Source organism: Gorilla gorilla, chromosome 18 (assembly GCF_029281585.2).
Source record: "Gorilla gorilla gorilla isolate KB3781 chromosome 18, NHGRI_mGorGor1-v2.1_pri, whole genome shotgun sequence".
In the NCBI taxonomy this organism is placed as follows: domain Eukaryota; kingdom Metazoa; phylum Chordata; class Mammalia; order Primates; family Hominidae; genus Gorilla; species Gorilla gorilla.
Window position 1 is genome coordinate 28,089,238 of NC_073242.2, and position 14,564 is coordinate 28,103,801.

At 42.9% G+C, this 14,564-nt stretch overlaps 1 protein-coding gene across 4 annotated transcripts in view; it reads right to left on the reverse strand.

The window, feature by feature from the left end:
* The window catches only part of XPO6 (exportin 6), a 114,198-nt gene that overhangs the window by 32,652 nt on the left and 66,982 nt on the right, over positions 1–14,564 (reverse strand). For 3 of the 4 annotated variants that reach the window (XM_019012287.4, XM_063700071.1, XM_063700072.1), the window contains 3 exons: positions 4,621–4,729; positions 3,245–3,337; positions 1,743–1,812 (listed from right to left, as the gene is read on the reverse strand). In XM_019012287.4, coding sequence (XP_018867832.2) covers positions 1,743–1,812; positions 3,245–3,337; positions 4,621–4,729 — 272 coding nt within the window. The remainder of the gene's footprint in view (positions 1–1,742; positions 1,813–3,244; positions 3,338–4,620; positions 4,730–14,564) is intronic. The other variant, XM_019012288.4, reaches the window with a different exon arrangement.

The window sequence follows — 14,564 nt, forward strand, 5'->3', positions numbered from 1 at the left end:
TAAGCATTTTTCTGGCCTGAGAGGTTTTGCCACTGGAGTACAAGCCAAGGATCAGTGCTGAGGATGAGATTTATAAATGATCCGGAAGAGCCGAGTTCTGTGAAATTGCCAGTAAACAGGCTTTAGTGAAAGCAGGTATGCGGTATTTCCTATAGGAAAAAATAAATCACATTATCCTTCTAGGGAGAAGAGCTCAGAATTATCAGCTATGTCCCAGAAGTAGAGTTTCAGATTCACTAGACTTTCACCTAAAGACAGACACAACAGAATGTAAAAACACCAGCTTTTACAAAAGTAAACAGGACACTGAAGGGTCAGTGTGAGGGAGGAAAGAACACCTGCTTGATTTTTTTAATAGATCAAGAACAGTGTCTTCAGGGTCCTGAGTACATTCTAATTTGAATAGTGGTCCTGAAGGAAAGACCACCTGGGCACGATTATTCCCAAAAATGGCTTCTGGAAACATCTGTAGCACTTCTACACAGCCAAATGATTTTCATTAGTGGTGACAGCACATTTTATAAGCATGTTTGTTTTGAAAGTGTCTTTTTAAAGTTTTGTCTTTCTAAATTTCTTACCCTATCTACAAAGTCAGGGCCTACATTCGGGGCATGCCAAGGCCCATCAGCCTCCTGGGGCCCACTAGATTATTTAGAAGCTTATATAGTCATGGAAACCAGCCGTCACAGACCACCAAGGACAGCCTCAGAAAAAGGCTCCTGTGGAGGCTCTGCCATGAATCACAAGCTCATCCAGGAGATGGGCTGCACACTGGGCGGCTCTGTGCTGGGCTGAAACAACAGTTACCCAACACAGGGGCTGCACACCAGAGCCGGGACAGATCCCATAAGAAGCATGCTGGGAAGAAGGAAGGGCAGTGAGAGTGGTGCATAGCAGCTGATGGGGCAGGGAGGACACATGTGGCTTTCAGTTACTGGTGTTTTCAGTTGACAAAAATGAATGTCAGATGTTAGCTATTTCAACATTTTGTCATTCCCTATTATACCATCATGCGACTTGTACCAACAAAGCCATGGGACCCTGGGTAAATTAACATCTCTGAACATCAATTTCCTCTTATGTAAAACAGGGGTAACTAGTAATAGCACTTACACCTCACAGGAAGATGGAGAGAATTAAGTAATATAAGTCAATAACACAGTGCCTGGCATGTAATGAGAGCTACAAATGGAAGCTATTACTATTATTGTTATCAACAAAACAACAAAGCAAACTAACCCTAAACCCCAAGCAGGCAGGGCCTGTAAACAGCAGCCAAAAGCCTTTTCAACCAGCTCTGGTCAGAGCCCCTGGGGCCATTTGCAACAGGTGCAGGGGGTGGGGGGACCACAGGCCATCAGCTGCACTATGGCCTTCCAATTCTAAAGTGAGCAGGAAGCAAGAAAGCACAAGGCCATGTTCTCCCTAGTACACCTGCTGGTTGAAAGGACATAAGGAAACTAATTAGAGGCTTTTTAGTAAGTCCTGTCTCTTTACTCCAAATCAGTTTCTTTTCCAAACACTTCCTTGGAATACACTGTCATGACCTCATCTTTTACCTCCCCCACAGCTTTTTATCATAAGCCTTTAAAAACGTTCCCTGTTTTGAAGTGGGGAGAGATGCCAGTGGGGAGGCTGCAGTGAAGAAATCATGTTCCGACAGCAACGGCAGCAGTAATGAAATATCAGTCCGATGGTTTTTTGAATGTTTGGTTAAATTAGAAAATTAAAAACCAGTTTACCTGACCCTGAAGTGACTATAAACTGCTGTAATCCCAAATAAACTTCTAAATTGTCCTGAAGAACAGGGAACTGAAAACAAAGAAACAACAACAAAAATTTTAAGCCATAAATGCAAGTTTTAATAGCATTTTAACATTACAACATAACACGTAACTATGGTGCGAGGAACAGGATCAAAACCTTTTCTCTAGGAACCTTTAAATGCAGCTAAAAAGCTATGACCCCCCTTCAGTGCCCCCCAACTTGTTTCTATAATTGAAACCACCAATTAATACACAGAATAACAAAGAAAACGTATTAGTTCAACCCTTTTTTTAAAAAAAAAAAAAAAAGCAAAGGACACTGTGGTATGACTCTTACGTTCCTAATAGAGGAGATCAAACCCTGAAATGACCTACACCTGCTAGAACTCTGAGACGGGACCGTATCTCCCTTCAAATCCAAGGGAACCTCTACCTTGAGAGAAATGTCAGCTATGCCTTATTAAGCACATGGTAAAGTGATAAGATGGGCCAAATTATTTGGAAGTCAGTTCCCTGGCTCAGGTAGCGGTCAGAACGTCATAACCGGAGCTGCATCTTTCTTTCTCAAGCTGCTACACTCACCAGTAAGATTAAAACGTGACTGGCCCCTAAGAAAGGCAGATGGCAAAGTACGAAGCTTTCCAGGAGAGAACACAAGTATAGCTGGGTCATTCAATGCAAAAGATGACCCTATGGCCAGGGGCGGTGGCTCACGCCTGTAAATCCCAGCACTCTGAGAGGCAGAGGCGGGCAGACGACGAGGTCAGGAGATCCAGACCATCCTGGCTAACACGGTGAAACCCCGTCTCCACTAAAAATACAAAAAGTTAGCTGGGTGTGGTGGTGAGCTCCTGTAGTCCCACCTACTTGGGAGGCTGAGGCAGGAGAATTGCTTGAACCCAGTAGGTGGAGGTTGCAGTGAGCCAAGATCACGCCACTGCACACTCCGGCCTGGGAGACAGCGTGAGACTCCGTCTCAAAAAAAAAAGAATTACCCTAATAACTGCCTTGCCTTGAAGAAGTGATGAATTTAATGAAATCTCTTTATTTCACGCACCACACAGGGAAGGGAATCAATCCTTACAACTAAAGATTCCAGCACGTATAGACACACGCAGAGAAAGCTAGCAATTTGCCAAGAGCGAGCTTTACAAAGGCCAGCTTTTCAGCAATGTAACTTCTATAAGTAACAGCTCCCACTCGGCCTGGCCACTTGCAAGCTACTGATAAAGGTATTAAGGCTTTAGTCAAATTGCTATTATATCCAAGACTAAACAAGGTTCCAAAAGTTGGTTTAATATTTTGTGGAAATGTTAATATTTGTTCAGTTTGAGCATCACTTATGGTAATTATTCTGTTTTTAAAAATTACATAGAGGGGAAAGAGGGGAGAGAGAGAGAGATCCAGGGGAGTCAACCAGCCATGCTCTGTGTACAGAGAAATCGCTACACTCTCCACTCCCCCGGACAGCACATTACCAGTGTGGAGAAGGCGTGCGTGGGCAGGAGCTCCATCACTTTGGCCACCACCTCCAAGCTCTGCCGTAAGTACCGCTGCCACTCCGTCTGCTGCTGTGGGGGAAGCACAGGAGAATCAGCTCTCCCAGAATCCTCTCATCTTCCTTGCCAACCTCAAGTCCGCTCTCAGACATAAAATTTTGAAGAAATGGAAAATGATGGAACCAGGTTATCTGGTACTATAAAAAGGCCAAGCTAGAATTTTTTAAAAACAATGAATTAATTTCACAAAAAACTACTTCCTCAGAAAGTAAATGATCCACATAGAATAAGCTATTTTGCCCCCTTTGGGTTATAGGATAGAGAGATGGAGAGCCACTTGTGAAATCACCTGTTGGAAATGATCACGCATCACCTTCTGACACGGTCCACTACTGTATCCCTATCCACATAACTGACTGACTCAGTGCCACTCAGAATGGGGTCCACAGCCAGCCAGCAAACGCATCCCCTGGTGGGCTGTCAGAGATGCAAATTCTATGGTCCTTACCCCAAGCCTCCAGAATCAGAATCTGCTTTAACAAGCTGTTCCAGTGATTCTTATCCATGGTGACATTTAAGAAGCAAGACACGTCACTCCCCTTTTGGGAGATGAGGACATTAAGGCTCACAGAAATGCCACACCCAGCCCTCCAATCTCCTCCATGCCCAAGGTTGCAGAGCTTCAAACCCAGGCCATCTGGCTCTAAGCAAAGGGCTCTCTGTAACCCAAATATGACCACCCATAAGCTCTTGACCATGCCGCAGTCACTCTTACTTTGAGAAGAGCAGCAGTTATTTGAAAAATTTTAAAGTGCCTAATGGTTTAAAAAAAAAACACTGGAATTGTTTCCTTAAAGACATTTTCCTTATTAATGTTGGGCACATCAGCATCAATAAATTCAAGGCTGATTTTAAGAAGCAGAAGTTTGCATAATGTACTCCAAACAGACTTCCTTTCATTCTAGCCTTATCGGTTCAGTATCTTGCTAACGGTCTCCACAAGCATCCAGCTAGCTGTTACTGCTGCCCAGGTTGGGGAGCAGAGGTGAGGGTGCAAGGCAGGGGAGACAGAGAGGATACAGAGTTCTCACTAAACCGTTTTTCATTGTGCATATGGTTTCTCTACTTACATCTCTAGTCCACATAGATAAAAAAGCCTGTAAAACATTTTTTATGGTTAATAAGCCAAAAGGGACCAGCAGGAGATTAAAAATTTCAAATGTACGACTCAAACCAGAAGACTACTCTGGTTTCAGAACAGCCTTCGGAGCAGAGGGCTCTGGGTTCCAGGTCCCCATTCTGATTGACGTCACAACGTGACAGCGACAAAAAGTCAATCAGGGCATGCCGCTTACATCGTCATCCAGAGTCTCGTCATCCAACTCCTCCAGCTGGGCTTGGTTGTATCTGAACTGGATTCGATTCAACACCTCTGTGAGGAGGAGCACCAGGGCATCTTCGTACCTATGTGGCAGGGAGAAATTCAACATTGAAAGGAGGCTTTCAGCTTAGAATTTGGAAAATGCCTCCTGCACTATAAAAGAAATGGTGTCTATGTTGATCACCATGGAAAAGGAGCATCGAAATTCCTGAGGCTGAGTTTATGGGTTGGTACGTGTGTGCGCCCATGGAAGAGAAGCAGAGGTATTTATTTAATGACGTACCAGGCACCATGTATCTTCCTGACAGACTGTTTATATAACAGCCTTTTTTGTCTCTGGCAATAATTTCTGTCTTAAAATATATTTTGTCTCCTATTAGTATAGTGACCCGAGCTTTCTTTTGGCTACTTTTTGCACGGAATATCTCTTTCCATCTTTTTACTTGCGATCTATTTGTATCTGAATCCAAAGTGAGTCTCTTGTAGACAACATGTCATTGGGTCGTGGGTTTAAAAAATCTATTCTCTGCCTTTTTTAACAGGAGAATCTAATCCACTAAATGTAATGTAATTACTGATAAGGAAGGCCTCATTTTTGCCATTTTGCTATTTATTTTCTATGACTTATGTTCCTCAATTCCTCCATTCCTGCCTTCTTTTGTGTCAAACAGGTATTTTCTAGTGCTGCATTTTAAATCCCTTTTCCTTTCCTTTACTAAGTATTTTCAAGTTATGATCTTAGCAGCTGCTCTGGGGATGATAGGCACTGCATATAAATATTACCTAATTCAATGATTTCATGCTTTTAACAGCTGTGAGAAGTAAATGGTATCAATATTTTTCTGATGAGGAAACAACAATTAACAGAAGTTAAATAAACTGCCCAAGGCCACAAAGCTATTTCGAACCTAGGGCCCCCAACTCAAAATCATGTTCTCGCTACACATAAATCACCAATGAAGTGTTTTGTTTTGTTTTGTTTTGTTTTGTTTTTGTTTTTGGAGACAGAGTCTCACTCTGTCACCCAGGCTGAAGTGCAACGGCGCAATCTTGGCTCACTCCAACCTCCGCCTCCCCAGGTTCAGTGATTCTCATGCCTCAGCCTCCCGAGTGGCTGGGATTACAGGCATGACCCACTAGGCCTGGCTAATTTTTGTATTTTTAGTAGAGACGGGGTTTCGCCATGTTGGCCAGGTTGGTCTTGAACTCCCGACCTCAGATGATCCACCTGCCTCGACCTCCCAAAGTGTCAGGATTACAGGCGTGATCCCGCGCCCAGCACCAATGGGTTTTAAGCCTGCTCCACCCAACTCCCAAAACCTAATCTTTAGTCCATTTTAAGAAGACTTAGAAACTAAAAAGAGCCTGGGGAAACCCTGACCCTTTGATTTGTGTCTAAGAATAATTTCTCAAAGAAATACTCAGAGCGGTAGGTTTGGATATTTCCCACATGTAATAAGAACCCAACTCAGAAGATACCAAGTTATAAGCAACAATTGCTACCACAAGGACCAACAAACTGCTCATTTTCAAGAACAAATCATGTTGCCTAAATACTCGCCTATCCTGAAACACTTCTAAGATAAGTTAAGGGACTGCTCCCATTCATAGAGCAAACCACCAGTGCTGGTTAGTAAGCTCTCCACACCAATCTGCTCTCCAAAGCTATGATGCTGGGGCTGAGACTCAAAGGACACTTTGTTTCGGTCTGTTAGGTTCTGCCAGCAGGGACACTCGAGGGAGACTGGAAGGCAGAAGGGACAAAAGGACTGCATCCTTCCTGTGGGCTTGCTGTCCTGGCAGTGCTGCCCCAGCAACAGACACCTGGCAGAAGCAACTGGTTCCGGTTACCAGCTTCATTCCACATTCCCAGAACTAGTATCATGCACCCTCAGAGGTAGAGGCAACACTCTCTCCTCAAAGGAATGGTCCCAGTTCGAAAAGATCCCTCCTCTGAACTCCTGCAGCAGCTGGATGGGGCCCTCTCTTCAGAGATCTGAACCCTAGTTGCTCAGGGACCAAGCAGTGATCTTCCAGATTTTGACAGCCCCAGCTTCTTGCCTTTGTACTTCTAGTCTTAGGGGTGAAGCCACTTCCTGTACTTATCAACTGTGTTATCTCAGTGTTTCCTCTGAAACCTATTTAATCAATTTCCTACAATGAATTTTCTGTTCAAATAATGAAGTATGGTTTCTGATTTCCTGACAGGACTCTAATACACCACCCAATCTAATACAGTTGAGTACTGGGACAACATGATAACCAAAGTTAAAAGATATCCAATACCAAGACCAAATACAGTCCATTTAGTCCATGAGGTACAGCCCATGTGATGAGACTCAGTCTACAGACCACTTACAAATCCTCCAGGATTGTCCCATTTCAGATTTTGGTGACCAGAGTATCTTTTTTTTTTTTTAACTTAAGAATTTAACCTATGCCAAAATTGACATTTGTATTTATTTACTTATTTTTTAACATAATTTCAACTTTTATGTTAGATTCAGGGGATACATGTACAGACTGGTTACCGGAGTATACTGCGTGATGCTGAGGTTTGAGGTACAACTGATCTCCTCACCCAGGCACTGAGCATAGTACCCAATAGCTTTTCAGCCCCTGCCCTCCTCCCCACTCCCCTCTCTATCAGTCTCCAGTGTCTGTTGTTGCCATCCTATGTCCATGAGCACCCACTATTTAGCTCCCGACAGCTCGTTTCTTAACTAGAGACAGAGACACTCCCTACTTGCCCATATCCAGCAATGACTCCCCAACTGTAAGCAAACGACTTAACAACCTAACACACGCCAGCCCTAAAGTAGACTAGCAACTGAACAGGGCCCAGGAAAGAATGCCAGCAGGGAAAAAGGCACTAATAAAATCTGCAACATCTGTGGGAAAATTCACCCAATAAAGTCAAAATCCCACTTAGTAAACTCCATAGAAAGGTAAGATCAAACATTTAGGCCTAGAGTTTATGTTTTTGCCTTTGTTCAAGACATAAATTTCTAAAGTTAAAGAAGTTTCACACTATACATTGCTGTGACAGATCAAAATATTTCCACAATTCTCCTAGGAAAGAAAATCTACTTCAGACCAGAGGACAGATGAATTTTGTCATCTATAAATTGTCTTGCTGTGCTAAAAGGAAATTTAGAGACTTTCTATGCAAATGTAACCCTAAATTAGACCTAAAATCTTAACTGGCAATTGGCAACTCTGGCTGCAAAAAAAACCCGTATCACTTAGAAAATTAAGTCCAAGTAGGAACCAGGCAAACATGCACATAGATCACTGATCTCCCAAAGTGTCATGTGGGAGGTGGAGAAAGTATATGGCTGTGGCAGACACTCTGGTTGCCTGCCCAATACCCATTCTCCTTCCTCAGCAAGAGAGCACTGGGTATTGAGGCCAACTCAAGGACAACATCTCCCCTGAAGATGCGGGCGGTCAACGAGAGCCTAAAAGCAGCTACTGGGTGGGACTTCTAAGAAAGCTTCTTTTGCCCAACCTATCCCACTTCTCATTCCTACTGCCTGAATCATGGGTATGATGTCTGTAGCATCATCCAGCATCCATCTCTGACCATAAGATGATGATGGAGAGGGAAGCCATGCCTAATGGTAGAACAAATAGGTAAGAGGATTCAAAAAATTACTTGCTACTCAAAGAGACACAACTTCTCAAGGAGAAGACAATCGACAGATGCCAACCTCAAGATGACAAAGGTGCTGGAATTATCAATGACTCTAAAACAGCTACAATAACAATGCTCCATGAGGTTCCTCTATGGTCTGAATTGTGCGACTCTTCCCCAAAAAGTACTCATTCATATATTGAAGCCTAACCCTCAATGTGTCTGTATTTGAAGACAGGGCCTATAAAAAGGTAATAAAGTTATGTGAGGTCAAAGAGTAGGGCCTTAATCCAATAGGACTGTTGCCCTTATGAGAAGATGAAGAGACACAAGGGTTCTCTCCCTCCCTTTCCTCACATGCACACAAGAAAGGCCACGTGAGCATTCAGAGAGAAGGCGCCATCTGCAAGCTACCAAGAGAGCTCACAGAAACAGAATCTGCCAGCATCTTGAAGTGGAACTTCTAGACTCCAAAACTAAGAGAAAATAAATTTCTGTTGTTTAAGGCCAGCCTGTGGTATTTTGTTATGGTAGCCCAATCTAACTAACAGAGAAGGTAAACAATATGAGAAAGAAACCTGGAACTTCAAGAATGAAGGAAAAGCAAGAGAAATGGCAATGTCTGGGTAAATCTAATAGACTACTTCTTTCTTCTTAAGAGCTATAAAATATGAATGATGGGTGCGTGTATAAATTAGAACACTGTCTGGTGGGGTTTTCCAAGTATGTATATGTAAAACCTCAATATAAAGAAGAGAGGCTAAAGGACTCTTATCTATATGGTGGTAAGGTTTCCATACCACTCTTGTGGTAAAATGTGACTCTGAAAAGTTAAGTATATATACTGTAATACCCAGAGCAACCACCAAAAAAACCCACATAAAGAAATGTGGTCCAACACTCAATAGATACACTGGAAAAGAAAACTAAATGTGTATGCAACTAACAGAGTCTCAAAATAAATGAAGCAAAAACTGATCAAACTAAAAGGAGACAGACAAATCCAAAATTATTTTTGGAGAATTCACCCCTCTCTCAGTAACTGATAGAATAAGTAGGATAAAGACAACATGTACAGGCTGGGCGCAGTGGCTCACGCCAGTAATCCCAGCACTTTGGGAGGCCAAGGCAGGCGGATCACCTGAGGTCAGGAGTTCCAGACCAGCCTGGCCAACGTGGCAAAACCCTGTCTCTACTAAAAATACAAAAATTAGCCAGGCGTGGTGGCGGGCACCTGTAATCCCAGCTACTTGGGAGGCTGAGGCAGGAGAATCGCTTGAACCTGGGAGGTGGAGGTTGCAGGGAGCCGAGATCACGCCATTGCACTCAAGCCTGGGTGACAGAGCAAGACCCCATCTCAAAAAAAAAAAAAAAAAAAAAAAGACATGTACAAATTAAACTAGAAAACAATAACAAAAAGGTATATGGAAAATCCCCAAATATTCGGAAACTAAACAGGAAATCTCCAAAGAAATTAGAAAATATTTTAAATCAAATGAAAATTAAAATGTAACATTAAAATCTGAAGGATAGCCGGGCATGGTGGCTCACGCCTGTAATCCCAGCACTTTGGGAGGCCAAGGCGGGCGGATCACAAGGTCACGAGATTGAGACCAACCTGACCAACATGGTGAAACCCTGTCTCTACTGAAAATACAAAAATTAGCTGGGCGTGGTGGTTTGTGCCTGTAATCCCAGCTACTCGGGAGGCTGGGGCAGGAGAATTGCTTGAACCCAGGAAGCAGAGGTTGCAGTGAGCCAAGATCGCGCCACTGCACTCCAGCCTGGTGACAGAGTGAGACCCCGTCTCAAAAAAAAAAAAAAAAAAAAAAAAATTTTTTTTTTTGAGGGATAAAGCTAAAGCAGGGCTTAGAAGGAAATTTACAGCATTAAATGCTTATATACACCACAGAGATAAGCCTATAAGCCTCAAGTTCTGAGAGTTAAATAAAATTATACATGTTAAGGCAACTACATAGTAGGTGCTCAATAAAATATGTATGAATAAAGAACAAATGAACAAAGAAATGAATGAAAAACACACAGGCGATAAACAGACAAAATTCCAAGTCAGGTAAATACAAAGGATTGAAGCATATTCCTGGATAGCTTTTTCAACTCAATACAGCAACTAAGACTCTATTCACTTGCCCTGTGGGGCAGTCAAGAGCAAGGACTAGAAAGCTGCTAGAGCTCTGATCTAAACCTAGTTCACACCTTTATTGCACCACAATGTCATGTGTAACAGTGGCACTTCCTCTTTATTAAGCAGGTTCACCCACTCCAGAAAGCAAGGAGCAGTTTTTCTCACGCTCACTCACATTTGTTTACAGTCCTATCTAATGTCACCAGAATCCCTACGTTGGTTTGTGGCCAGCACTTGCCAGAAGTCTAGTCACAAAGAGGCTCACAGAACATGACACAATGACTTTAGGTTGCTTCACACACTCAGGTTTCTTCATCTTCCTGTAAAAATAAGTTTCTACACAGGTGACTCCCTTCACATTGACAAGCACAAAGAGCCGGAAGTGAGAGAGAAAGGGGAGGTGAACCAATGCTTATTTACTGAGCACCTACTGTCAGCCAAGGCACTTTACGCTCATTAGTTCATCCCACTTTCTCAACAATCTGTGAGGAAGGCACAACCATCCAAAAGCACAAACAAGGAAAGGGAAAGGAAAATCCAGGCCTTTCCATGCCACCACCTCAAAATACAGATCAGGATGATCTACCCCATCGGCCATTCCACTCTGCAGGAATGGCTACAGAACATTTACCCCATTAACACTGGGGCTCAGGCTCTCTCAAGTCCCCACGGTCTCTCATCAAGAAATTCCTCTCACACCTGTAATCCCAGCACTTTGGGAGGCCGAGGCGGGTGGATCACAAGGTCAGGAGATCGAGACCACCCTGGCTAACACGGTGAAACCCCGTCTCTACTAAAAATACAAAAAATTAGCCGGGCATGGTGGCGGGCACCTGTAGTCCCAGCTACTCGGAAGGCTGAGGCAGGAGAATGGTGTAAATCCAGGAGGCGAGGCTTGCAGCGAGCCGAGATCGCGCCACTGCACTCCTGACCAGGCAAGGGAGCATGCAGAGCTCCAATTTCCAAGCTCCTAGGACCAAAAATAAATCTATGTATATTTGTGCTTCTAAATTTGTAGCCTACAATGCTTACCACTTTGTTGTGATGAATGATGCAAAACCTTTAAACCACAAGGGACAGGAAATGAGTGCTGCCTTTGTGACTTAACCACACCTACATTTCCCATTTAAGACAGCAAGAAAACATTTTTGACTACTTCCTGCAAGATTAGTTGCTTCTGAAATATGATTCCAGAACATCCCAACTTCTCTCTGGTATATTTTATCAGTTGACAAACATTTGATCACATGTGCATGCTCTTAGTTAACATAAATGTGGTCATCACCAGAAGCCAGTGTTCTTCAGCAGCTGCTCCTGCAAAACAGCATATCTCTGATATATTGAGTCTCTCATAGTCTGGAGTGGTGAATGTAAGGGTTACAGAAAAAATTATAAGCTGAAGTTGAAATATTTTCTTTGTGCAGCCCACTGGACTAACACATGTTCTTTGTAGTCTACTGTCTTAGACCACTAAGGGGTATCTGACAGGACACGCAGTTCCCCAGACGGTGGTTACTATTTAACAGCACTAACCAGAGGAGCTTGGAGGGGTTTTTGTTGTTGTTGTTGTTGTTTTATTTTATTTTAGAGACAGAGTCTTGCTCTGTCGCCCAGGCTGGAGTGCAATGGCATGATCATAGCTCACTGCGGCCTCCAACTCCTGGGCTCAAGCAGTCCTCCTGCTTCAGCCTCCTTAGTAGCCGGGACTACAGGCATGCACCACCATGCCTGGATAATTTTTGTATTTTTTGTACAGACAGAGTCTTGCTATGTTGCCCAGGCTGGTCTCAAACTCCTGGGCTCAAGTGATCCTCCCACCTTGGTCCCCACAAGGAGCTGGAACTACACGTGCACACTACCATGTCTGGCTAATTTGTTTTTTAAGTTTTTGTAGAGACAGGGTCTCATTATGTAGGCTGGGCTGGTCTCAAACTCCTGCCCTCAAGTGATCCTCCTGCCTCAGTCTCCCAAAGTGCTGGGATTACAGGAATGAGCAATGGCACTTGGCCTGTTGTTTTATTTTTCAAAGGCATAAAGGCATTATATGAAAGTGTTATGTTTAAAAAAGAATAAATCATGAAAAATTAAAAAGCCTCATTTAGGATGATAATCACACGATCAATGAGAAAAATTCCCACTGTTTCAAGTGGTCAGCCAGAACAACTGACAACTGTGACATCAGACAACAGATGCCTGGGCAGGCAGGTAAACATCTGCAGGTGGGCTAAAGGCCTTTAGACTGTCCAGGGGCCATGCCACCTAACGCTATAGTCACAACCACAGTCTAAAGGCAGTAACATCTTCTATTATTCATCATTGCTGTTGTCATCACTGTGACCATTTACTGAGTGCCTAATACATCTAGATGCTGTGCCAGGTATTTTACATACATGATTTCCTTGAATCCTAACCATCCTGCAAGAGAAGTGTTAAGTACGTCCATTTTGCAAGAGGAAATGTGATCAGCATATAACTTGACCAAAAGTAAAACAGCTAGCCTAAAGCAAAAAAAGAATTTAAATTCTCTATACCACTGCTCTATTAGTATAATGATCTGCAAAAGTGTGTGTTTAATACTAATAATCTGCTAGTATATATTTTCTCAACAGGACCATATTCTTCACATCTCTCATTTGTACTTTGTTTTTGTTTTTTTAAACAGTCTCATTCTGTCACCTAGGCTGGAGTCCAGTGGTATGATCTTGGCTCACTGCAACCTCTGCCACCCGGGTTCAGGAGAGTCTCCTGCCTCAGCCTCCCAAGTAGCTGGGATTACAGATGCCTGCCACCACGCCCAGCTAATTTTTGTATTTTTAGTAGAGACAGGGTTTCACCTTCTCGGCCAGGCTGGTCTTGAACTCCTGACCTCGTGGTCCACCTGCCTTGGCCTCCTAAAGCGCTGGGATTACAGGCATGAGTCACCGCACTCGGCCTTGTACTGTTTTTTAAAAAGCATTTTCATATTAATCATTTCCTCAGTTTATTCTCACAACAAGCTTGAGAGATATGAAGGAATATCTACCACTAAATATAGAAAAATGAGGCATAGTCCCAGAACCAAAAAGATATGCCTATTTAGCATGCAAGAAAGATTATTTTGGCACAAGTAACTTTTCCTTCAAGAATCTCATTTCAAAAACATAATTACTTAAAGTTGGCAACTTCACCAAAAACAGGATCTCCTGTGTGTAATACGATTTCTGATATATGAACATACTACCTATAATCACACATGTGACCTGACACCGTAGCAACCTGGAACTTATTCCACAATTACAAAAACCATCTTTGGGAACAAAAGAACAAATGTTTAAACTTGGAAAATAAAATTCTCAACAGAATATTTGCATATTTATTTATTTTAATTTTCAATAGAGACAGAGTTCAGCAAATGGTACCAGTGACTGGTACCAAGAGACACAAGGAGTCTCACTATGTTCCCAGCCTGGAGAGCAGTGGCCAGCCACAGCATGATCACTGCACACAACAGTTCTGAACTCCTGAGCTCCAGTGATTCTTCTGCCTCAGCCTCCCATGTAGCTGAGACTACAGGTACATACTACCACATCTAGGTCCTGTTTAGAATTTTTTAAACTCATAAAACCTCAGCAATGGAAAAGCCTTTGGAGTTCCAGCCCAACCTTTTCTCTGCAGTGGAGTCTCTCCTCTCCACCTTCCTCCATTTGGTACATTTATGGGGAAAGAGTATTCACTAACACCACCACCAGCTGAACACTTGCAGTGTGCCAAGCATTCTAAATATGTTAGTTCGTTATTTCAATTAATGTCTCAACAACTATTATTTTCATCCTCATTTTACAAATGAGGAAACAGAAGCTTCCACAGGCTAAGTACCTTACCCAAGTATCCCTAGGTAGGAACTACAAAACCAGGATCCAAACATAGGTCTGTGCGATTCCCCGTCATGGCTTCCACTCGACAGAACCCCCTCATGCACTGGTTTTACAACACAATGACCACCTAATCTGAAATTGCTCTTATAAATACTGTGCAAAGAAGTAGGAGCTATAACCAAACTGAGTAAAATCTGCAGGCACTCTGTTAAGTATGATAAAGTACCTAGGGCTAGATCACCTAGTTTGTAATCTCATAGCATAAATATACAAATTATACA